At 42.9% G+C, this 26,263-nt stretch overlaps 1 protein-coding gene across 4 annotated transcripts in view; it reads left to right on the forward strand.

Moving 5' to 3' along the window:
* The window catches only part of ACO1 (aconitase 1), a 364,042-nt gene that overhangs the window by 71,737 nt on the left and 266,042 nt on the right, over positions 1-26,263 (forward strand). For all 4 annotated transcript variants that reach the window (XM_085634885.1, XM_085634871.1, XM_085634895.1 and 1 more), the window contains exons 2-4: positions 13,170-13,287; positions 24,469-24,637; positions 25,083-25,220. In XM_085634885.1, coding sequence (XP_085491011.1) covers positions 13,191-13,287; positions 24,469-24,637; positions 25,083-25,220 — 404 coding nt within the window. In that variant the 5' untranslated portion in view covers positions 13,170-13,190. The remainder of the gene's footprint in view (positions 1-13,169; positions 13,288-24,468; positions 24,638-25,082; positions 25,221-26,263) is intronic.

The following is a 26,263-nucleotide window of genomic DNA, read 5'->3' on the forward strand; positions in this document are numbered from 1 at the left end:
TTCATGTCCCCTTCCTGCAGTCTCGCAGACATTATCTGCAGGTAAATGAAGGCCAGGACTCGTATTTTCAGTTTGCTGTGCTCTCCTTCTGCCTTTGTGTCAATTGGGTGTACACAAACAGGGTGATAGCGATAGTTGCTGGCCATCGGTGGCGGTCAGGGATACCAGTATTCCCATATCTCAATGAGTGGCTGAGGCAACCTCCCCATACTCCATTGTGGACAATCTCCAGACAAGAGTGGAACTCTTGACATCATTGGGGTTCACTGTCACTCAGCCAAAGTCCCACCTGACTCTATCGCACAGGCTTCCATTCATTTGGGGCAATCCTGGACACAGTAGAGTTTAAGGCCTTCCCTCCACCGCAACGGCTATTTTCCTGATGTTTCAGGCTTGGTCCTGAATCCTGGTGAGGCAGCTCTGAGGCTACTTGACCTCTTGGCTTTACGCATCCTCCATGCCAGCTATGCCAGGTGGTACACACAGTCTCTGCAATGGAAATTAAAGCTAAATGTGCACAGCATCAAGGCAGTCTGACTGATGCCATTTGGGTCTCTGGGGAACTGGCTTGAGACTTGTAGTTTTGGCTGCTCAAACACAGTTGGTCCAGTGGCAGGCCTATCTCTATTTTCGACCCAGAGTTTACGGTGATGATGATCTGTCCCTGCTAAACTGGGGAGGTCATCTGGTGTAGATGGAAATCTGGGGACTGGTCTCTGGTGTAGAGCTGATTCCACATTAATCTGCTGGAGTAGTCATGCCCATGAGACTACCTTAGATGCTTCCCAGATATCATTTATTGGGTCTCTGGATTCAGATTGTTTTTTTTCTTCAGAACTACATTGCAAGAACCTTTTCAAAATTTTACTAAGTGAATTTGTAGAGTACTGGCCAGCCGTACGACAATGTAATCTGGAAAGAGCAAGAAATAGATTCTTCTGGTACCCACAAAACAAAAACCAGGCCAGAAATCTTTAGCAACGCCTGCCACATCTGTGTAGACCGTTCCAAAGTCTTCAAGTCAACTGTAAGACTGAAATGTTCTGTAAAGATTTACATGTCCGCTGTCTTAAATGGCAAAGAAGGACTTAAGGTAGTGGGGTTAACCATGACACATAACACTTTAATTAGCCTGTAGTATCTTTAGTTGTCTGCATTTACCTCTGGCAGGGCTGAATTTGCCCATTTTGTTTTTAAAACTTTCAGCTCAAGTTGATAATTTGTTTTTCTGAAGATCTTCTACAGCACCTGTCTGATTGTAGTTCTTCGAAGCGCAATCATAATTAAAATGCTATGGCCTAAAGTAAATGTTTGCAGCTCAGTCTTAATTTTAACTTAATTTGCTCAGTTGAAGGCTCGATCATTTGTTTTTATTTTTTAGGCAACTAGTTAGCTGTGCTGAAATAGCAAAAAAGAGGACCGCATTTAGCATTGTCAAGACTACCTAAGAAAGGCGTTCCTTAACTTTGTGTCAAACTGTCCCTATGCTGGTCCGTGCACATCAGCCAAAGTATTAATGGAGCAGCGAGACGTTTGAAATCGTCTCATGCAGAGCAGACCTATGGGACCTGTAAAATAATGAAAAAGGTTGATTCACAGGAAAGTCTGGGAAAGAACCCCTTGAGTTCACCCCAACCTGCCATATTGGGTACCTTGAAAGCAGGAATCGTCTGTTTCCCCTTCTGGCAAGTTTAATGCCTTTATAGGTCGAGCTTGGGCAGGGCATGCGCCACTCTGCGAGGCATGCTGTATTGAGGTAGGGACTTGAAGCTCTGCCCACTCTCCGCCCATATTTTTCATTGGCTTGTCATTGTGCACTGTAAACCATGGCTGTTCATTGGTCAATAGGCTTAGTAGTCCCTCCTTAGTACGGCGTAGTCTCATTTTGTAACCTCCCATTGTTACACCCCCTGTTATGTGTTTTGTTGCTATGTGAGCTTCAATTACAGCCTCCGAGCACTATTTTATCAAATCGCTTTGTCCTACCTGCTATTGCAGGCAGAACAAGCTCTGGCCTAATGTGTTTTTTTAAAATCCCTTTTATAGCACCGAATAGGTCTCGTATTTGCGAGAGTTTGAGCTATTGGCATTGTAAATGACAATGTCTTTTATTTGTTTTAAAAACACATACATTAAAGGCGTTGTCATTTACAATGCCAATAGCATAAACTTTTGTAAATTTGAGACCCATTGCATTGCAAATGCTTGTTTTCTGTTTCTAAACTCTACTTCATGTTAGAGAATTTCTTGATTGGCTTTTTGGAAGTAATGCCTAAAGCCAACCTCAAACTCTGAAAAATGTAGCCTAACACCAGATGGAATCCTTGGGAGTAGGTTCTGAAGCCACCACACAAAATTGTAAAACAAGCTACCAAAGACCAGTGTTGAGGCAACCGTATAGAAAATGAACTGCTGAACACCAGCTGAATATAAATGTATCCAATGGGAAGAACGGCGGTCCTGGAAAGACTGTATCTGTGCTATCTACAGCTTCAGTAAGTGTTAAAAATCTTCCGCTTAGCATGAAACCAGTACATGGCAGTGAAAGAAACCTAATAAAGAAAAAAGCTTATTTCACATGATCAAGGAATTACTTTCCCATTTCACGCTTGTATGACCTTGTTAAAAAATGCTAAGAAACCTGACCTTAAGGAGATTAGGCTAGAAACTGGTATCTGGAATACAGGGCGTTTGACAGCAGCGTGACTAGAAGCTGGGGGATCAACACTTGAAGCGGAATTAAGTGGTGAGTAGTGGCCTGCCTCAGGTGGGTGAGATTCAAAGGAGTAACACACAAAATATCTTGACGCTGGAATGTGATCTATAGGCACCCGCTGTAGGGAGAACTGATTGATTAAATTCATATACTATGCACTGTGAAACGTGTACCTGGCATTCATTTTTTTTTTTCCATTTCTTCTAGCCCGAACTAGACTCGAAGGTACCGGAGCGCTTTACATGAGCACCAGTTCCATTATTGACAAAGACCTTTTTAAGGTCTCGCCTAGGCAGTGCTTGCGCGGTCTCGTTGAGACATGCAGTATATACTTTAGTGAGTGGAAGACCACCTCTTTTTAAATAGTTGTTTTCATTTGTTCTCCAGTGTGCCTTTCAAACCTTTGGTTGTTGGCTTTTTCTTATTTGAAGCACGTGATGACGTGATGTTGATGGAGTGCCTCCCAGGCACAGACACACAGTATTCCCATCTCACCCCCCCCCCCCCCCCCTGTGCTCTCCCGTACGTGCCTTCTGCTGCTCATGTAAAGCGCCGCCCCTCCTGCGCTCTCCTGTTCGTGCCTTCTACTGCTCATGTAAAGCGCCGCCCCCCCTCCCGCGCTCTCCCATTCGTGCCTTTTACTGCTCATGTAAAGCACTGCCCCCCTCCCGCTCCCGTTCGTGAAGCGCTGCAGTGCCCGCTTGAGGTCGAGTTTGCGCAACATAAAACTGAGGGAGCGGGAGAGTGCGCCTTGATAGCTAGGACAGCCAGCAGGTTTGGGAGCCACCGCAGGGCAGCATGTACAACAGTATGTACCCTATTTCATCAAGCCTCCCTCGCTAATATTACAACAGACATGTCTATGCCCTTGCTGCCTGATTCCATGATGGCTGTCCCCGTCGGGATGGACAAAGGCTGGCAGACAGCAGTCCGTCTTCCCTGTCCGCACCTTAGGGTCACGCGATCGTGGGAATGGCTCCTGCTCCTACTGCGCGTAGTCTGGACAAGCTGAAGTTGGCGGCGAAGGCCAGAGGTGGGTGCGAGGGAAGTCCCTGGTGTGGAGAGGGTGGTGAGAGCAGGAGGGGTGACGGAGGCAGGCAGGATTCACCGAGTGACTGAGGGGTCACGGTGACAGGCACAGAGTGGGATGAGGGCTTACAGTGATGGGTACGTAGGATGCCAGGTCACCGGTCTATCAGGGTGAGGAGACACAGTGGGGCTGTGAGAGGGGTACATTTCACCAACGAGGCCTGGGGGCACTGTGTGAGGGTGTCGGGGGGGGGGGGGGGGGGTCACCTGTCACCAGTGTATGGGGTCTCTGTCCTGGGCACAGAGGGGTGTGTGGGGTACTGGGCATCACGTTATTAACTAGGCGTGGGGTCACCTGGTGATTGTAGGCGCACATGAGGTGTCATGGGGTCACCTGTCACCAGTGCATGCGGTGTCTGTCACAAGGTGGTGTCTAGGGGTTTCCTGTCGCAGGTGGTGGATTGGGGTCATTGAGTGAAGGGTGATGGTAGTGAGAGGCATGGGGCCATTGATCGGTAACTGGACTCCCAGGGGGTGTGAGGTGGGCGTTGGGTTACTGTGTCAGGCACTGAGTGGTAATGTAGACCTTGGCTTCTGTACAGACTCTACTAGTGTCCTCCTCTAGCAGGACTTTTAAAGCACGTCACCGCCCCACCCTGCCCACCCTGTGAGTGTATCCAGATGCTAAGAACCTGCGCTTGTTAGTCTGGGGCTGGATAGCTTTAAGCTGGAGCAATGCTGAGGTGTAGAGCGGCATCACGCACTGGGCTGAGAGGCTTAGCCACTGGCAGGACTCGGCAGGGTCTCTGCAGATAGACGTGGTGAGAGGGTCACTGAGGCCCTTCGGCACAGCGGAGCCAGGGATAGATTCATGTCTGGCTGCACCGACTGCCGAGGGGTAACGCTGAGAACTGCGGAGCTGTCAGGGTGGACTATGAGGCCACATGCATGCTCCTGACGGTTTGGCCGATGCATTAGAATCCACCTGGTCTGGGGATGTGTTAAGTTTGGGTAGTGGGGCTGATGTTCAGCTGAACTGGTGGGCATTGGGTATGACCAGACAGATTTGAATCTGGCCGGGTTTTGTGTTTCATTGTGTTTCATTGTTTTATATTTTGAGGGAGTGCATTGGTCTCTCTGAACTTTTTATCACTTGATAAAATGATGCAGGAGTTTACCAACTTAGCAAAAATGTCTTCCTGTGTGGGAAAAAATTATTAATATATACTGAGCATCTGGAATGCAATGTTCCAAGCACCTTAGTTATCGCTTTTCCTTTGCATTGCACACCAGCCAAGACTGGTTTTAGGGCTGTGTCACCGGTGCGCTGAGCTCCTGGGCAATATGTTTTGAAATATTTTATGTTTTTAAATTGGACTGCTTGAGTTCCTTGTGTCTTGTGGGTCAGGCAATTTCCAGACAACAATCAAAGTGGGAAAATAATTCTGGTGATTAGGGTTTTTGCTGCAGAGTGAGTGTTTTGTATAGTGATAGTTTTGACTCATCATAAAGTAGCGCAAAGGCTTATCATTCCTGCTGGAAAGAAAGTGTACCATGCAAATCGCACGTAGCTAGCTCAGTGAGTAACTGCCCTAGTCACACACATCCGTTTGTTATTTGCACTTCATTAGCTACATTCCTAATGTAGAGCAATGCTATTTATTGTCATCAAAGAGTTGCATGCAAACTACAAGGTATAAGTTAGAACATTGTGTTTTCCCCACTCTTTCATTATCCTAAACTTTCTAAAAAGGGTTCCTTTTGTTAGAAATAAATTCTTACTAGAAATGCCACTCCAACCACAGTGTTAAATTTTAAATCCTGAGTCTGTGTTTGGAAAAAGCAAGCACTCTTAATATATACTGCCTACCAGTATGGTTGTCTTGTGACTCCTACACTGTGTAGTCCTTTCTCTAATTTTACATTTCATGCACACTCATTTGTACACTTGTGATTCATTCTTTCTGTATAATGCGGGTGGAAAGTAAAGTGCTCTAATACCCTACGCTGCTTTAATTAGTGCTACAAAACAAATGAAATACGTGTGAGAGAGGTTGCCCTTTCTCTGCCTAGTAAGGGTGCCTTCCTTACCCCTTCCAGATACTGCGAGTGCTGAGTCTGGCTTCTTCCACTGCAGGTGAATTCTGGGGCTGTGAGTGGCACTGTGCCCAATTTTTTCATCTCCCGCAAGCACCACGATCAGTGGTGTTGTAAATCTGCCATTGGTTCGTGTGCATTCTAGTGGGCATGGCCTTCTCCCACCTATATGGGTAATTAAAGATATTTTATCTGGAGAAAGAAGAGCAGGAAAACTCATTCTTCAAGCTTCTATGCCACCCCAAAGTGGAAAGTCTCGTAAGCTGGGGGGATCCTTTTGGGCACACAGCACATGGAGTTTAAAAGGAAACACCAGAGAATAGCATTGGCAAGTGTATAAGTTATGCCATCTATTTCTGGGTGACTTATGTTAAATATAAGATTCTGATCCTAAAAGTTCAGGGTTTAAGTCATTTCTATCTCCATAGCATTATGTCTGCTTGGTGGTCTCTTTTGTTATAAATTATTCCAGTACTCATCAGGATATGTAAAAGATGAATACATGTTTTTGGAAACCATAAGTGGTCTTGAGGGTTCTTTCAGCTCTTTCATAATACATTTTTGTTTTGTATCAAGTGCCAACTCTTTTCTTAGGACCAGGATGACCTGGAGAATCACTCTTCACTTTACAGACACTGCTATTATGTTAAAGTATGCTCATATTTGTTAATGTTTGTGAGCTATTTTCTCAAGATGTTCTGGTTATATTCAGGAGAAACGAATTTCCGGTCATTGAGTTAAGAAACTGAATCTCCGATTTATGGAGAAATACTTGTTTATTCCTTACTTATGGTCCCCTGCTTGATGTAAGGTGAGCGTTTATTTTCTCTAAAGAAGTCATCTTGCTCTCCCTTTTCTCAGGAGGATTATATTCAGATCTTGTAATTTCAGTGATATAACCACCGAAGGCCCTGGTTTTATATTAAAAATAGAGCTTTGGACTATACCATTTCCCGTGGAAAGGCAATATTTCTCTCCATGTGTTACCATACATGGCGTGTCACGCAGTTTGGTGCTTACTTTCCATCCATGTTAAAGAACAGTAGATGTTTCAGCACCCAGGCTAATGTGCTGCATAGCTAAATACATATAAGGTCCCAAAGGCGAGACCGATTGCATTGCAAATGCTTGTTTTCAAATGTCTTGTTCATTGGTATCGGTAGTCCTCAGCTTAAAGGAGGAAGGGCTATTATCAGTCAACACTGTTCTTAGTACCGCCTTTCATGCAATATGTTTTTTGCTCTCCACCGTGCTCATCCTGCTTGCATGAGCTAGGCTTGCACTCTATCAAATACCTGTTTTGAAATATGTAAAAATGAATTAAACATGGCCGGTACAGAGGCTGAAGAGTTGCATTTGACCGTTTTGGTTCAATTGTGAGCCAATATTGACAACAGGCATTTCACACCAGTGTAATAACGTTTCAATTAGTTGGTTGCTCTAAGACCTGCTTTACGTGCATTATATACTGTAAAGTTAACCATCAAAGGGGAAATTGTCTCATTGAACACATTTTGGTGCAACTTGGTTGCTTGCACTTTCGTGGTCTTCCAAGCAAGGCACTGCTTTCCACGTCCGCACAACAGATCAGTGGCTCAGTTTGCGTCTCGCCCGTCCTCTGTCTGTCTAGCAGGCAGATTCAGCGAGCCGCACTCGGCAGAGATGATCCGTCTGATGTGCCAACAAGCCTTCCTAGAGGCAAAATTTAAAAGAAAAAAAAAAGCTGTCATTATGAAGCAGCTGTCATCCTGTCCAGCCATGATGCGGGGCTGGTTACGATGTTAGGGGAATCTTCTGGATTTGTAGTTCAAAGCCTCGCCTTCAGAGGTTCAGAAAGTTGCTGGTAGAAGTGTCTCACAAGGCCTGCAGTAGTGAGTTGGAGGCTAAATCAGCCCCCCACCTCCACACCCATCACCAGGCGATGCATTGAAATGCCATTACTCCCTGCCTCAGATGGGTCACTGTTTTGGCCACAGGACTATGATACAGCATGTTATTTGAGAGGGCATGAGGTAGGGGCAATAGTTGAAGAGATTGGTAAGGCATGGTTATAGATTATGGTTTGTGTCATAGTTAGGCGTTCTGTAGCTGTCAAATTGATGGGCTGGAAGATTTGTGTAGGAAATAAGATGCACAATTGAAACCCCCAAAATGTTATATTGTATTCTTATCTGTAGCTTCTCATTTTATCACTTCTTTCCAACTCTCAGCAACTCTGTGCCCATAGCTCTCACTGTCCTTCACAAATAACCCAGCAACCTCCATGTCGCAATACTTGTTACTGTGTCCTGGACGTCTTTCCAGCTACATTTACTAGGACCGATTTTCCATCGGCTGCCTGTCCTTGGCTAGCATTTGTACCTGACTGCTGCTGTACAGTGCCTAAAAGCTGGCGGCACTGTGGGTATGAATCCCTACCCACCCCTTCATCATTTCAGCCTACTGCAAACCTCCTACTCGGAGTAGAACAACCCTTTTTAATGCTTTACCCTATCATATGCCCTTACTCAGCTTGAGCTGCACACAGGTCTCAAGCCTGCCTTTTCGCCCCCTTTATTAATCACGGTCCTCTTTTAAATGTTACTTTTTATGTTCCTGTTTGTAGCATATATATTTTCGAGGCTTGCTGCAGTGCACACTCCTGCTATCCAGTGTCAGGTCTGAAATGTTCTCAGTTTCTGCTCTGACGTTGTATTGCACGCAGTTGTTAAATTGCAGCACAAATTACTCGTCCGCACCACAGTCTCTGGGATAGAGCGGATGCAGGGATCCTTTGGACACAGTTGAATTAAACCTATTTCTACCAAGAGAAGCTTGCCACTTATGCTGGTGACCATGCTTTCCAGCTGCGTTCATGAGTTTGTCTTTATTAATTATTGGGATAGGCCAATGTGTATGTCTTTGTGGGTGATGCACACCATCTGGAAGTTACTTCTATCATCTAGGGGAAGCCAGTGGCCTTTTTATCAGAATAAAAATTAATTGCACCTGACGTCTTGATTCTTTTTACCAGACTGTCGGCTATTAGGCTATAAGTTATGTAGCTCTGCGACAATCTAGAGGAGCTTTGGGAAGGGTCGGTCTGTGTAGCATTTCTGTTCGCTGGGTGCGATATAGCCATGGTTTGTGTATTTCTGAATGTATTTTGTTGGAATGAAGAGTTTCAATTTTCTAAGGAGGTTGGGCTGGAATATATATATATATTTTGTTGTTGATGTATTGTTTTCTCGTGTGTGTGTGTGTGTGTATCATCGGTCCAACGGGGCTCCATGGGAAGATTAAACTAAAGGCAGGAGCGGTTAGCTCCCTGCAGTACGCATTTTCAGTAGTGTACCATTGAGAAAAGTACCATTTGAGAGCCTTTGATTAATAGCGTGGAGAACTGGCATGAAGATGGAACAGTTGAATTTTGGGTTATACCGTCTATGCTTATAATGGTTGTATTCTTTTACCACTGTTCTCTGGAAATTGTACCTTTTTACAATCAGTTTTTTTTTTAAAGCATATTCTTCCCCTCCCAGCAGAGATAAGAAATATAAAGGGCCGTTTAATCAGTCCGCACCTGTGTTCTTCATTCCATCTATAAGGAACTACAGCTGAGGCCTCATACAGATGGTTCCCGAGAAGGTTTTTGGCTGTTCCGCTGGCTGTATTGCAATAGATAAATATGCTAATTTACTTTAAGAATTTATAAAGTGCATTTCAACCCACACATCGAGTTTGAATTTCATCATGTACTTTTAAATTGGCCAGTATTCGAATTTGATCTGTTGCAATCTATCCATAGTTGGACTAGAGCAACTTAAATCTGTTAAGCAGTTTCACAAGACCTCATTTTGTCTTACACCTTGTAATTGACATTTCGTTATTGACACAATTAGTGGTCTCGTAATGCACATCTATTTTGACCTGCATTAGGCCACATTCTCGAAGCTCTTGTGATTTGATTTGACGTGGCACTAGCCAGTGCTACCCAGTGTTGTGGCGCTGGCTGAATGTGATTTATTTATTTGTTTATCCTGATATGTGCCTCGTTCTTTTATTCCAGTATTGAGCCGTTTCCAGGACTGATCTGATGCACCTCACTGCTGACCTGCACCACACCCTGTTCTTCTCTTACTGAGACATTCATAGAGCTCCAACAATCAACCTCTTCCCTTATGTGCAGACTGCAGTGGTAACCCAGTAGTGATGCATATGCAGATATCTCAGAGAGCAACTCTATTCTAATTTAGTATGTGTTGAAATCCCATTACTGAAGTACCATAAGCACTCTTAAAACGTATGCCTCATTAAAAAGGTTGAAGCAAGTCAATTTCTCTGCTAGTCCGTACTTCAATACGTTTACTGCAGACATCTTCACTTGCAGGATCATCCAGTTCACAACCCTGGAAAGCCCACTCCGTTTTTATTTAGTTGATACTTTTGGGGCTAATCAATGAGTACCTTAATAAAGAGGACAAGCACCAATGCTAGAAGAGATCTATCCCATATGGCTGGCTTCTTGGACTTTTATACGTCTTACCCTGCAGGTTCCTCTCTTTTTCCTCACCCGTTTCTTCTCCTTTTCATCACCGGTTTCAAATTGGACACTCTGAAGTCTGAAAAATACTTTGAGAGCAGCAGCCTTTCAAGGGATAACTGTAATAAAGACCATCCAGGTGGATCTCTGACCTCTCCTCTTTAGACCCACAAGATTTACAGAGTGGCTATTATTACTGCTGTATCCAGCACAGGATGTATATTGAACACATTCAGTTGAAACCATATATTATCTGTTTGCTGTAAATATATTTAATTGCTTTGCATAGTTTTGACTTGTCCCATTTTGGCCACTTTGTAACACTAATGCTGTTTGATAGGATCTATCTCCTAGGCATCCTGTCTCAGGTGGCGGAGACCCAGATCACTGTAAAAATTGCTTGATCAGAATCCACATAAAAACTTTAACTAGGATTAAACTAAATGTGCAAACTAGGGCCAGATATTTTTTTTTTTTTCCTGTGACCAGTTCTTGTTTGTTCTGGTTAATGTATGTGATTCACCATTTGGCCACTTAGGCCTTCACACTTCGATTACATCCATATCCTTGCTTTCCCATTATTCATTGTCCAGTGTAATTGCTTCATTTTCCATACAGTGTGTAGAATAGTTTTATCCAGAGCAATGCCACTGAGTGCTAGATGAGGCTGTCTCTGTTTTGCATTTTAGTGATCACTCCCCTTTGTGCATAAATCTCTACACATTCTCTTCATAGAGGAGTCTTGTCTGTCCCATCTGATTTAATAAATGATTTATATGATCTGGTAAAGCTTTCAGATTATTTGCCTGATTCTTCCTATTTATGAGATTTCTTGATCATATCCTAAGGAGTGTGCGGTTATTATATTAATCCGTATAGCGATGATCAGATTGGTGGTTGTATGTTTGTTTTTATCTATGGGACTATTGCATGTATGGGTGTATTTGCCTGATAAATGTTGTTTAACTTCAGTTATTAGAATGAGCAGTTGTTAATTTCATGGGTGTGGAAATAGAGATGGACTAACCAGTAGGGTTATAAATTGTAAAGCCGGGTTTCAGCTGTTTTCTGAACAGTGCCAGGGAAGTTTGAGATCTTAGACGCCAAGAAGGAGAACTCTAAAACAGGGCAGCAGCTTTTGAAAAAGCTTTGTCGCCAGAACATGCCTTGTGAGAGCGAGGGGTATGAATGAGGAATTGGTTAGCTGAACTTAAGGGAGCGTGCCATTGAATTTAGCAGCCATGAATGGGGAGAGGAAGAATGAATATGCCTGTACTCAGTGGTTAGAGGTTTAAAATAGCTATGTTTGTGGATGGGGAGCTAGTATAAAAGATTGAGAGCAAGGGAAATATTTCCCTTTTTTTTTGCATTAAATAAGATGTTGTGTGGCCACATTTTGGACCTGTAGCAGGCTGCTGAGGGGTGAGTTAGAGGCTTCTAAGTTAATGCTGTTGCATCTAAATTGAATAAAAGCTAGAACAATGGGCATGGTAATAAAATTCCAAATAAGAATCAGGAAATCTATACCAAAATGTGAAGATTTATTGAAAATTTGTCAAATTGAAGTATCTGAATGCAGAACAGTTTTTACAGCAGTATTCTTGGGATTCGTTGATATTTGGCATTTAATGAGTGCTGATACTAGTTAAAAGCATCTCAGTTTTTGAAGAGTTCACTTTTATGAAGTTCACTGATATCCAGTGTTGCACTGCAGTATGATAGGTAGTAAAATCAACTGTAGACTTAAGGAATTGAGATGGATTGCAAAGATGTTGACCATCATCTATAGTTGGACCTGAAATAGTGTAGCAGATGAGCAAGTTGTGGCATGCAAACGTTGAAAAGTAAGAGTATAGCATCTTGATGCACCACCCTTTTCAATGGTGATCAGAATAACGTTTGAGAGTGATTAGAAAGAAAGGCTTGAACCCAGTCTAAGACTTTGCCTCTTCAGCCAATCTCATGACGTTTCTGAAATAAGAGGTGGTAGTCGGGGCTGCAAAATGCAGCAATAAGGTCAAGTAATACCAAGGCTGCGGCACCACCACTTGCAGTTCCTCAGTGTAGGTCATCTAATGCTGAAAGTCTTCAATTTCGGTACTGAAGCTTGACTGCAAACCTTTCTGGCAGGGATCAACAATATTGTTGGTGTCTTCAAAAGCCTGAAGTTGCGAATGCACCACTTTTTTTATAGACTTGTGTAAGAGTGGAGATGGTTCTGAAACTGGTCAGTATAGAAGGATTGAGGTGAGGCTTTTTCAGTAAAGGGGGGACCCCCACATTTTTCCAGACAATTACGACAAAGCCTGATTCTAAAGAGCTGTTGAAGAATGCACAAAGATATTCAGAGATAATTGGGCTTGTTTCCTTCAGCAGGTGTGCTGGACAAAGATCAGTGGTAGAACCAAATGGGCAAGATGTATCCAGAAGTAAATGAACATCAGGAGAAGGGAGCTAGAACTATTTTAAGTAAGACAGAGAGGAAGGGGATAGTGAACAAGTGGCTTGGAATTTAGATGGACAAGAAATTCAAGCAGTGTTTTTGAAAGATATAGATTATCAATTACATGTACTTCGCATGTAGGTTGATTACGGTCTAGGTGGCATCTTTTGATGGTTCTGTGTAATTTCTATGAAAGGGATTGTGTGCCCTTTGGTTGACTACTGTTTGCCTGCTATAAGACTTTAGTACAGTGTTGTGCACTAAAGGGTGTGTTTTGTTCTAATATGTTGGTGCACACTATGGCCAATGATGTTCCTAATGGTCAATTTTCCTTGGCTAATGATTCTTTCATTTTCTTCCAGGTACGCTGACAGCCTATAATCATGAGTAATCCCTTTGCACACATCGTTGACCCATTAAACCCTGAGCAGCCAGAAAAAAAGTTCTACAATCTGAACAAGTTAAATGATTCAAGATATGGTATGTAAACCATGTAGTCAATTGTGAATGGTGTTTTTTTTTTTTTTTTACAGTATGGCTCTGGAAGATGTACATTGGAATGGAACACTGCTTGTATATGCTTGAGGATATTAAATATGTTTGTTTTTATCCAGCAACTGTTGTATGTCACTATTGAAGTGGCTAATGTACACCTACAAAAATGTTGCATTCACTACCTTCTCAACCATAACTACTCTTTACTCCACCTACACTTAACCTGAGATGATAAAAATATTTCCAAATTCTTTCAGGCACTTTTCTAATTGAGACATTAGTAATGTAATCAAACCTTTTTATTGTCCCTATCCCACCCCTTACTTGATGCTTGTTCTAAGGAAGACTAAGTGGCCTCTGCTTGATAGGCATGTAAAGCACCATACTGTTTCTTTTGGATAGGGTGCACTTTTAGTCACATTTAGCAAATACAATCCACTAACCTTGGGCTTAGGACGTTTGTATTTTTCTGAGTTGGCAAGTGAAAAAGGAGAGGTGTGTGTATATATACATTTTACAATTCCTCTGTCAGTATTAGTATTCATTGTATTGAGGCAATAAGAGGAGTTCAGATGCTTATTCACAAAATTAGACTTGTGTGATAGAAATTAGAAAACATATGTATATTCTTTGCATCGTTGTGCATGCCCTGTGGACCGCAATCCTCTCTGCAACAGGTAGATTTGTATAAGTGCAAGAGAGTATAATAGGACATTTACAGTGTCTTCTAGTGTTGTAATTTCAGTATTTGAAAACGAAGATCTTAATGCATCAATGTAAATGAAGCCAGAGGCAAAATATTGAACCACCTCTGAAGTAAATAAACTATATTATTAGCACTTGTATTAAAAACACAGCTAGAAATAGTATATGTTAGGCAAAAAGGTCAGTGGAAGCAGCAAATCTAGATCAGGACCCTTATTTGTTGTATTAAGTTCCCCCTTGAAGATAACATTTCTTATCAGTACATACATAAAAAAAGCCAGGTGTGGAAGATTTCCTCTTAAGGTCCTCAAATGATTTTTCTCCCTATGGAGAACATACTTGGAAGAAGTAAAATCTAGCCGTTGCTTTCCAGACAGAGTAATAATCATTAAAGATTGCTGTTGTACTCTTAATTTACATTTACTGCATAGATCACTACAAAAACTATAAAATGGCCGTAATAGGTTCAGCTTTTCACAGTGATGGAATTCGGCATCTTAGTTTATTACCATTTTTATTGCTATGAACTAATGCATTGGAAAAAGAAAAAGTAGCAGAATCGCCTTGCAAGAGGTATATCCTCTGACCTCCCATTGAGATCTAATACACATTTTAAAAGTGAGCATTGCCCACTCGACGTGTCCTAATGGCAGTTTCAATAAGCAGAATTAATTTGATACCATATAGACATTATGCACCAGGTATAATGATATGGAATGGAACAAATTTAGGCCTTTCGATCCTATTATTTTTAGGTCTCGGCTAGCGTGGCTGCGCACATGCGCAGCTCGCTCGGCGAGATTTATTGTCTTGGAGGAGTTTCAGTAAAGGGCTTTAAGCCCCGCCCATCATTCCCATTGGCCGGCGTCACCGTTTATGTTAAACGGTGGCCTGCCATTGGAAATGAGGTGTTTTGGTTACCTCCCTTTAGCTTGCAGTTGGACTCGGTGGCCTGCTTCACGGCTGTCGTGAAGCACTTTCTTATCTTTATGGGACCATTTGTTTAAACACATGGCCCCATAAAGACAAGAGATCTCCATGCTCGGCTGCTGCACGGTCCTACTTTCGCTTTCGGGACCGCGCTTGCCTCAAGTGAGAGGTAACATGCTGAGAATTAAACCGGTTTAATTCTTGGTGTGAGCGAAGTGAAAAGGTCGGGGCTGGAGGACACTTTCGGTGTCGTCCAGAGGTATTTGTTTTCAGTGGTTCTCAGAAACCCTGTGCCTTTGAACCATAAATCGCTTTATATACCTATCACTGGTGCGCACCCTGCTTTGGATTACATCAGCGTGTCTCGAGGCCATAGCACTCCATGCGCGCGTTAAGTGTATCCCCCAATCACTTGTATGTGCGCAGTTCATTTTATCGAGTAGTTTTATATAGCGCTGCTAGATTCTGGCGGGTGGCAGAGCGCTGTAACTAAGCGGTCTGTTACCATGTGGACAGAAGCTGGGTGAGGGGGTAGATGGGCAGCTGTGATACATTAGCATTCCTCTGCACACTGGGCGTGCAGCTAGTTCCCAAAAGAGGCAGTCTGTGCACTCTTCCATCAGAAAGGGGGGGGTGCGACTTTTAAATCTGCAGACACACAGGCGAAAAGGTGATCTATAAACCTATTCACGCCAGTGAGGATAGACGACGCATTTTACCGCCAGCTCTGAAGTGTGCATCCCTGCACTTTACCATTAGAAGAGACATTTTATTATATAGGCGCTGCATGTGTGTGTAACCACCCTGGCCTCTGCCTGGCAGAGCGGCACCTGTCACGCTTGCTAGGTAAAACACAATTGCTCCGCCTGTAAACCGGGTCAGTGCAGGCAGTGTATATTTTCTCCGGTGTGCAGGCACAGCACAGGGGCAGTTACTGTAATCTCACGGCTGCTTCTCTTGCACAAGCCGGCCTCTTCTTTTTATGTCGACCCCCTTGAAAGCTTAGTGTGTTGTGCCCATACGGTGCATTTCTTGAGGGTTTTATTTTATTTATATTATTTTGAAGGTTTTATATAGCGCTAGCTAGACCCATAGGTATCGGAGCGCTTTACAAGACAAGGATAGTATAAGGCACATAGGGTATAAAAGCATATGAAAGGTAGTGCAACAAAAATTGACAAAGTACAGACAACATGAGCATTATACAAGACCAGATAAATAAACAGGGGCAGGAGCTATACATTTAAGTAATTAGGTAAATGGTGAAACAGGCGAACAGGGTATATAATTACTGAACAAATATAGTGTGATAGATAAGAAATCCGGAGTAGGACAGAGGTTAGGAACCCCAATAATAATTGAGGAGGTGGGTTTTGAGGTCTTTTTTGAAACTAGAATAGGAGGGATTACAGCGCAGGTTTTTTGGGAGGACGTTCCAGATAATAGGGACTTTGCCAGAGAAGGAGCGAGATTGTGTGGCTTTCTTTTTATGCAGAGGTGGGATTAGGAGTAGGGTGTTGGTGCTTCTCAGAGGTCGAGTGGAGCCCGCAGTGTGGAGTTGCAGTGTGGAGTTTCTTTGAGAGGTAATGCGGAGTGTTTTGGTGGAGGACTTTATTTTGTTTTGGTGGAGGGTGCTGCAGCCTGCGCACAGCTGCCATCCGCACCGCACAGTGCTCCTGAAAGCAGCCTGCACCCAACCCTGCACCCGCCTTGCAACTGTCACAAGTCTCATCCTTCTGGTGGATGCAGCCTGTAGGCTGTCTACCGGCCACAGAACTGGGGCCTACTATGCAGCTGCATACACCCCCCTCCCCCCCTTCCTTGTGCAGCCTGCACACAGCTCCCCTCCAGGCCTCAGCACTCCCCTGTGCAGCATGCTCACAGCTCACAAATAATGATTGCAGCCGCCCCCCTCCAGGCTTCAGCTCTCCCTTGTGCAGCCTGCACACAGCTCCCCTCCAAGCCATAGCTCTATGCAGTATGCACACAGCTCCCATATTATGGATGCAAGGTCATCAATAATCATTGTACAAAGCAGTATAGTGCTATTGTGGGATGAATTGCTGTTAGAATCTACTGTTTAAATTGAATAGGATTGTATCCTTGCAGTTCGAGCTGTCGCTATGGTCTTAGCGGTTGCTCCGGTATATCACATGACTAAATAACAAAGTCCCTAGTTTGCCTCCCCCCATCCCGTCCCCTCCCCATGAGAACGGAACAATACTTTGTATTTCATTTTTCCGATCACCATTGCATGTTGTTGTTCCCCTCTAATGACTGCTAATTTTCATAGACACTGCTTTATCGATTTTCTGTGTTTCACAATAAATAAAAACAACACACACAAAAAAAGTCCCTAGTGCAACAGGAACAAACAAACAAAAGAAGACCAGCCGAAGTGATTATCCCTCTCCCCCCTGCTGACGGGTACCTTGTAGTATCCCAGTGTTAGTGGCCCAACCTATATTGGGTGACCATTGGGGTGAAGCTTGGCGTATGTGCATCTGTGATTGGGGTTCTGGGGATACGTGTGTTTGGGTTGACTGATTCGGGCTATCCGCTAGACTGTCTATGGTTGGATCTGTAGAAAGAGTAGATTAGATTCAGGCAGATAGGGTCACATCATCTGTGGTGCCCCTGTTTAACTTTGGGTGTAACTGGGTCATCTAGTGTCCTTACAATAGAATATTTAGAATATCTGCTGCTTTAAAGGATTCTGATAATAGGTCCCATTGCATTGCGATGGGTCTCTTCCCGAGTCCTCTGCTTTCCTCCCTACGAAGGTTTCAGCTCTCTGCCATCCCCCAAAGATCGCCCTCTGTCTTCCATGTTTGTATCTTGGGGGGAGTTGTTGATTTCCATCTCCTAGTTATACATCTCTTCGCTAAAATGAGTGCTTAGTCTATGAATTTGGCCCGGGTTACTCTCCCTTTCCTGAGCGTATATAAGCCCTAATATACATGTTTTGGCCAAATGCTATCCCATATCGCCTACTACCTCCTTCAGTGCTGCTGTGACCGTTTCCCTATAATTAAATAAGCCATTACAAGGCCAGACCATTTGTATTACATCTGCATCTCACTCCGTGCTTCTAGGGCAGGCAGCCAAAATGATGGGAGAGATTAAGTGCAGTTTGTGTGGCGTTAAATAGGCACGTTGTGTTAACATATATTGTATAAACTTGAAACGTATGTTGCGGGATACTCATTTTGGATATTCCAGTATTGCCTTCCCTTCCTTATCTGTGAGTGGTCTCTTTGTCTTCTTCCCTTTTGTGGCGTTCTACAACTAAAGGGGACAGTTGGTGTGCCCGGATCCCTTGATAAAGCCATCGGGTCAAATGTCTTCCTGTTCCCATAAGATATAACAAAATCTATAAATTTGTTTGTGGCCAGTTCTGCCCCTTGGGGTGCCCAGTGCTGTTTAAGATAATGGACCAGGTTGGCATGTTCCATAAAGAGTGATCCTGTGATGCCTTGTTCATTTACAAAATCTGTGTGTGACAATAACATCCCGTCCCTAAACAATTCACCGAATCTCCGGCTTGTAACCACAGGCAGGGGTGTGGAATTTAATTAAATATCTACTTGTCCTTGGGGCAGGTTGCTTCATATATCTACGTGTCCTGTAACAAAATCCACTTGTTCCTTTGGTGTCATGTAGTGCGGCGACAAATTATGGCAGCAATCTCATTATAAAGGAGCTCCGATATAGCCTCTCTGATCATGGCAGGGCTCATACCATAGTAGTGTTTGAATACTTGCAAACCCCTTGTGTTGCCACGTTTCCGCAGATCTACATACTGGGGCTGAAGGTAGTGGAAAGCAATAGTTTCAGGGTTAGAATGCCCTTTTGAATCTGTGCAAACCTACTAACTTGCATGTTTTAAGGGTTTTCAACAATTCTTCTCTAATCTTTTCCCATACTGAGAGATGTTGGAAATATACCCCTGACAATGGCAGATGTAAACCTTCTTCCAGAGTTGGGAAAAAAGTGGTTGGAGGGAAGTGAACTTGCAAACACTCAAGATTTTTGTGTGAAAATCTACACACACATTTGCTCATGCAAAAATGCAGTTCACAAATATTTTCTAAAAGTACTATTTCTTGTCCTACTTCTGTAAATTATTGGGAATTCACGAAAGCCGTATAGCTGCACTTAACGCAAGAACATATACCATGGGTGCACTTTTGAGACTTTCTTTAGTAATTGAGCTCCTAATTTGGTCTGGCGTTGACCATGACCATTTGCGTTTATTAAATTTCTGTCTCTCTCTCTCTGTATCGGCTGACTTTACTGTGAGTGACGGCATTCTGCTCTTTTACAAGGAGCATATCGGCAAACAAAGTAGTTTTGTTCAGTGCCAGTGACTACTGTGGCAGTGTGTGCTTTGTGAGACCAAAAATAATGTTTGCTCTTACCAATGTTTGTTATAATGGTGCGGTTCCGGCAGCACCAACACCAATAAGGTTTTACAAAAACCATGCCAAAACAATTCACGCATTGACAAAACTAAAAAGCTGACCACCAATTTCAGACTAACTGGCTTTGTCAATGCTTGCTTATTTTTGTTTCCCATAATCTTATTGAATCTGGGTGCACTGATTTTCCATTATGAGTATTTTGGGGAAATATTAGCATGCATCAACACATGTTACTAAATGATGCTGCAAAGAAATGGTACCTGACATTTTACAGTAGTTTAGCGAAATGTTTTTTATTTCCTGCTTTCATTTTTTTAATGAACATTTTATTTTGAAAGCAAAGAATCTCCAATCTTGCTTTCAAGTTTCTGCAAATGTTTGCATCAAATCAGAGAGCATTCTGGGAGCATTATACATAGCCTCGTATTGCTAAACTGAAAACTTGTGTATACATTTTGATGCTGGAGCCACTGTCAGTAGTGCAGTCCGAGCTTACGCCATTTACTTGGAGTGCTCACCCTAATAATAAAGGCTTTCAATTAATGAACCATAAATACAAGTTTGAACAGCATTAACATATGGACAAAAGTATTTCCTTAACTGCAGACATCTTGAGTAGCAGGGTGGGGACGAACCCCCCCCCCCTGCACAACAACTTATGCAGTGTGCCCCAGTCAAGCTTGTGGTTTGTATAAGCTATTTTGTGCGAATGTTGGCATCCGATGGGAGCTGTATCTTTGCTAGACTAATTCGTCTGCGGCCAGAGACCCAAAATTAGGTCCGTCAACAGTAAGTTTAGTGTCTTAAAAACGGCTCTGGGAATTACTACGGGAAAATTAGTAAAGAAGTAAAGGAGCTGTGGTAGCATCACCATTTTAGCGATTGCCAGGCGACCAGCGACCAAAAGGGGCAGGTACGTCCAAAAAGTAACCTGGGTGCACAGGGAGTTTATTGCTTTGCGTATATTCCCTTCAATTAGATCCTGGGTGTTCCTATAAACTTGAATCCCTAAGTAACGGACAGAGGCCGGCTCCACCGTTATGTCTTGATCTCAAAGGGAATAGTGCGCCTAGGCAGGTCAGAACAAAAGGGTGATGCTTATGATTTCTCGTAATTGATGGCTAGTCCCGCAGTGGATTCAAACAGAGTAAAAACTTATGCTACTGTGCACAGGTTCTCCCATAGATCTTTGAAATCAAGAATATCATCTGCATAACAGATATTGCATGGAGTGTATGGTTAAGAGTTATTCCCCATTGATTGCTTCAGCGTGTAATCTGTGAGCGAGGGGTTCAAGTGTGCGCACGAACAACATGGGTGAAATGGGCAGCCCTGTCTCGTGTCCCTTTGAATTTGATATGCAGGTAATATGTGCCCCTGTGCGTATCCAGGCCTTAGGGAGGTGATAGTGTCCAAATCCATTGCATGTTTTTGGTGGGAATCCCAAATCTTTGTAGAGCAGCAAGCATGTAGTCCCAATCTAGCATGCCAAATGCTTTGCAGATATCTAGTGATCTACACCCCGCGCCGATCAGTTCCTCAGGGGCAAGCAAACATAACATTGCATAGCCTGCGTATATTGAGAGATGTATGAATCTGCACTGGTCAATATGTATTAATTGTGGCACGATGCGTTGGAGACGACTGGATAGCACTCTACTTAGTATTTTATATTCTGTACTTAGTAAAGATAGTGGGCGATAGGCAGATAAGTTAAAGTGGTCCTTCCAGGGCTTGGGTAGGGCTTATTAGGGCTGGCATGGTGGTGGTGGTGGTGGGGGTAGGGAATCCGGTCTTGAATGCCTCCTGATATAGTTTATAAACTCTAGGGGTAAATAAGTGGGCGTATGTGGTGTATAGTTCGGCTGGTAATCTGTCTATCTGGTGTTTTGTTTCTGGGGAGAATTGCTGTATGTATTTTAGCAGTATTGATTGGTGCAGCTAACCTCTTACGTGCCTCCGCTGGAATTTGCGGGAGGCGAACTAAGCCCAGGAAATCGCTAAGCTCCTGTGGGTCCACTCTACTTGTAGGGCTTTGTAATAATTAAAACATCATTAATTTCACTCTGTGTGATTACACGGGTCTGTTGAGAAGTGAGTATTTCTGTTATAGGGGTCAATTGGGGGGTGTTTCTAACTAGACGTACCAACAGTGTACCCAGTCTATCCGCTTCCGTATGTATTTTTCTTTGTATGTAAGCTCAAAGATCTATCACCCACAGTTGTTCTAGGAGTTCTGCATATTGTATATGGCCTTTTTGAAGGTCTGCTTTGGCGGCTTCGGTTTGAGCAGCGTCGCGTTCCAACCTGCCTAGTGTCTTTCACCTTCTTAAGTTCCCTATGAAGGGTGTGACGGGCCCCTACCACTGAGATGATTGTGGTCCCACATACCATTACATTAAAGGCCTCCCATTCTATCCCTGTTGTAGGCGAAACATGTTTTAATGGTAGTAGCTATGGTGTTTAGGAATACATCATCTTCCATGAGGCGAGGGTCAAGCCTTCAAGTGGGAACCAGTGTAGGGAAACGACCCCAGAAAATGGTGGCCTCCAAAGACCCGTGGCCTGATAGTGTTTTACCATATATGCTGTGTGGGTGACTTGTGTTAGGAGGGATGGGCTACATACCGTGTGATCTATTTGGGTATGTAATTCCTGTGCAGATGAATAGTATGAGTATTCCCGCATACCCCCATTATGGCTACGCCAAATCTTCCACAATGACCAACCGTGTGCCCAAATCTGTAACAATTTAGCCTGTCATATCAAAGTCACACCTGGGAGGGGGAGGGGGTGGGCGGGTGAGACCGGTCCAGATAAGTATCTAAAATTGCATTGAAATCGGCCCCCAGTATCCAGGGGAACAGAGTCCAGTCTGCCAGTACCCTTCCTACCTTGGTGTAAAATGTGTATTAGTCCACATTAGGAGCATATAAGCTTCCTAGCACCAATCGACTGCCATCCAGTGTACCACGCACTAGTGCAGATCTACCTTCTTTATCAATGCGCTTCTCGTGTGCAATTAATGGGATCCCAGCCCATATCGCCGCAACCCGTGCGAACGCTGAGTAGTTTGTGCCAAATAGTTGTCCCCTCCACATTTTCTTGTAGTCAAAGGGTTTCTGCTGTGGATAAATTCGTCTTTTGTAAGAACACTATGTGCTTTACGCCTAGCTATCTGCGCATAGATTCTATGTCATTTGTGTAGTGATCCCATTCCCCGTATGTTCTAAGTAGTGTAGTTATATAGTTGGGGTTGTCGCCATGTGTATTTCCTATGTGTGGTATTAAAGCATTGTTACTGGGCTGATCAGTTCAACTGAATAAGATTCTTGTATCCGTCAGCTTCCGATTTAAACAGCCCAATACAAGGTCCAACTTAGAAACTGTGTTTGACCAAACATTACGTACAACTTTAACCAGCCGGGTGGCTGCAACTCGAAATTGCAAACCTGTAACCTAACAATACCAGATCGCCTGCATGTCATCTATTCATCCCACCAACCATCTGCATGAATTCACATACTCCCCACTCTCAGGCTAATTATTGCATCCAACGCCTGTTAATTTAAACCATGCTAAAAAACAAACTGAGGTAAATGCATGGAATGGTTTTCTTGAGAGCACAAAACTATTACCAATAATCTCCACCTTTTCCCCTTCAAACCTGTGCCTGCTCAGGATCATAAAATTAAAATATCTCAGAATGGACAACCAGTGAAGTAACCAGATAAGTGGACTGTGATCTTCCAGAATACCATAAAGAGACTTGCAGAGCTTCTCAAAGATGCCAGTTTACTAAAAAAAAAAAACTTACAAGCTAGTGAACTGTGTGCCTCTTTCGCAAACTACTTTGTCTATCACATTGCTAAGTGTTGAGTCCCATAACATAACTTCATTTTAGCAGTCATCACTCACTAAATTGAAACGCTTTCCACATTGGATCAAAACGGAGGTGAAACACTTGGAACCCACCATCCTACATAGTGTAGAGTGGTACCGATGTAGGCAAGCGCCACAGTGCACCACTTAGGGGTAATATGCACAATAGAAATGTCGTAATACAGTTCAACTTTGATAAATAACTAAAAAGAGAAAAAGGTGACAGTGTAATTTTGTAGGTGTGCGCTTGCATGGTGCATGTGGCAACAAAATAATGTGGGTGGATGCATCAAAAGTTTTTTTTAATATAATTGTTTGGCCATGTGGCACCGCAATGGAGATTCCAACAGCTAAACCTATTAGCTTTGCCAATGCTTGATTCAAGAGTAGGGGGCTGCGCAGATCTGTTTGCTACATTTCTTTAACGGGCCCCATCATTGCCCTGTTGGCCCCTGGTCATAGGCAAGTCCACGGTTGGTAGGGCTTGGGGGCAATGTCTGGATGAGGCAATTTCATATAGACATTTCTCCTGACCATAGTTTTATTTTCTTATTTTTTTTTTTTTTATTGGTTTTATCAAGTAGAACCATACCAACAATAACCCACCACTGTCATATACGGTTTCCACAAAGGGTACAGAAATACAGAAGACCTTGTTAATGAGGCTACACCAAACTCCAAAGGATAATGTGAATAATGGTATACATCAGTGTTGAGCGTGGCATGTAGCAGCCAGTTCATCACAGAGAGGTGTGTGCTGCTTGACATGTCACCTTTGTGAAAATGAGGACGGTAGACCAGTACAGGGGATAAGGACATGGGGCTGCAGAAGGCAAGGCACATTCTCTGGAAACTGATGCCTCCCGCTTACAGTTCATAAACATACTTCTAAGTCCATATTGCCAACATCATACCTGTAGTGTACAGATCTGCAGCTGTCAATATAATTTTTTTCCTGGTGTATTAGATTTGAGCAGGGTATAAAAGTTTACTTTCTGCTGTGCACTCGTTGGATCAGTCTTTTGGGATGGGTTTAAGATATTTGTGGAAGCCTTACTGATGTCCACTAATATCATCTGTTTCTCACAAAGATGAGGAAGACCTATAAAAGACTATTTTCATGCAGTTCCTCTGAAAGAGTGTTTTTCTAAGATCGCATTAGTCTTGTTTGGCAGTTGTCATGCCTGCACATGAAGAAAGATACACATTGATATTTATTTTGCAGCCCGATTACCGTACTGCATCCGAATCCTCCTTGAAGCAGCTGTCCGAAACTGCGACGACTTTCTCGTCAAGAAGAATGATGTTGAAAATATCTTGAACTGGAGTGTAATGCAGCACAAGGGTGTGGAAGTCCCCTTCAGGCCCGCTCGAGTGATTCTACAGGACTTCACGTGAGTCTTATACACTACAGATTCTCTCAAGTAAACTTTTTGTGCATGTTCTAGTTTTTTTAGTAGAAGTAGTTATACATTGTTCATGAATTCCGATTTGGAGAAGAGCATTTCTGCAAGATTAGCCATTTAAGTGTGCAAAATTGCAATACAAGCAAGTGCCATTAAGTAACAATAAGCAATGCATCTCTGCAGGCTTCTTTTCTATTACAAAGCAATTACACACCAATCTTACCAATGTATGCTATGGCTCTACTTGGATTTACAGTTAATTACTAAGAATTTCTGTGAAACCTTTTTGATGTTTGTAGTGTTTGTTCCGCCTTGCATGCCTTTTTAATGTTTGGTGTTTACTGCTTGATTTTCTTACTTAAAATTTGACTGGTATTGTTTGATTTTAATTATGGTTTATTATTGCATCGTCTCTGTAAATCTTTTGATTTAGCGGTGTGCCTGCTGTGGTGGATTTTGCTGCTATGCGTGATGCTGTGAAGAAACTGGGAGGAGACCCACAGAAAATCAATCCAATCTGTCCGGCTGATCTAGTCATTGATCACTCTATTCAAGTTGACTTCAATAAGAGGTAAGGCGCTAGACACTTCTGCATTAACTTGGTTATTCTGAACTTATCTCTCTTGCTGGTTCTTACACTGTGGGCTACAGTTGCCAGAGGTACATTACTACACAATAGTGCTTCTTGGTAGAGATAGCATAGATAACAGTCCTATGTAGTTTTCTTATTTTAATCCACAACTTGGAATCCTGGAATGTTTCTTGTGAATGTGACATTTTTAACTAAAACACTCTCTTAGACAGTTGTTGTGCATGTAGTAAAATGGAATGAGTGCGGGAAACATCATGACAATTCTAAGTATAAACCTTAGTGTGTAAGAAATGTATATTTTAAAAGGTTGCGTCATTACTGTAAATCACAGGACTATTCTCTTGTTTGGTCCGGCTCTGAAGAGGTTTGAGGGGGATGCAATAGGAAACAGGTCAGCATTAAGCAATGGACAAAAAGTCATCCACTTGGGTGAAAACAAAATTCTCTTTTATTTGAAATGGATGGGATGAAGTGGAATGCCTACTAATGCAATTTTTAGAATAATTGGCTGTCTTGTTGTTTGTAACAGTAGTTCACTATTTTCAGAGAGGACTCTGTTTTCAGTGTCATCTTGCTAGGCAGAGTTTGACAAGTTCCCTCTTCTGCTGATTCAGTCAGATGCATCTGACCAATTCTTGATTACTGATCTTGAAAGAAATTTCTTGTTGCAGGCAGTTCAATTAAAGCTTTTGGTTTAATTATGCAAAGACCTTCACTCATGGGGCCACAGTGGCTTGAAGTGTCTTTGTTTAGATGACTTTGGTGATCATGTAATTGCATTTGTTCTAAGCAAACATGTACAGCTTTGACTTGGCCCTTGTAGGCTTACATCCTTTTCCCTTATTAAAGGTTCCTCTTTTATCAGAAATGTCTTGCTTCGCAGCAGCTACTTGGTTTTCTCTTTGCTGCCTCTCTTTGTAGATCTTTGGCTGGTTAATTCCATTCAGATGTAGGCAATGCAATCAGCGGTTCTCCAGCATCTTTCATAGATTCACATGCTTGAGTTATGGCCCGTTGTCAGT

This window comes from Triturus cristatus, chromosome 2_1 (genome assembly GCF_964204655.1).
Source record: "Triturus cristatus chromosome 2_1, aTriCri1.1, whole genome shotgun sequence".
NCBI classification, from domain to species: Eukaryota; Metazoa; Chordata; class Amphibia; order Caudata; family Salamandridae; genus Triturus; species Triturus cristatus.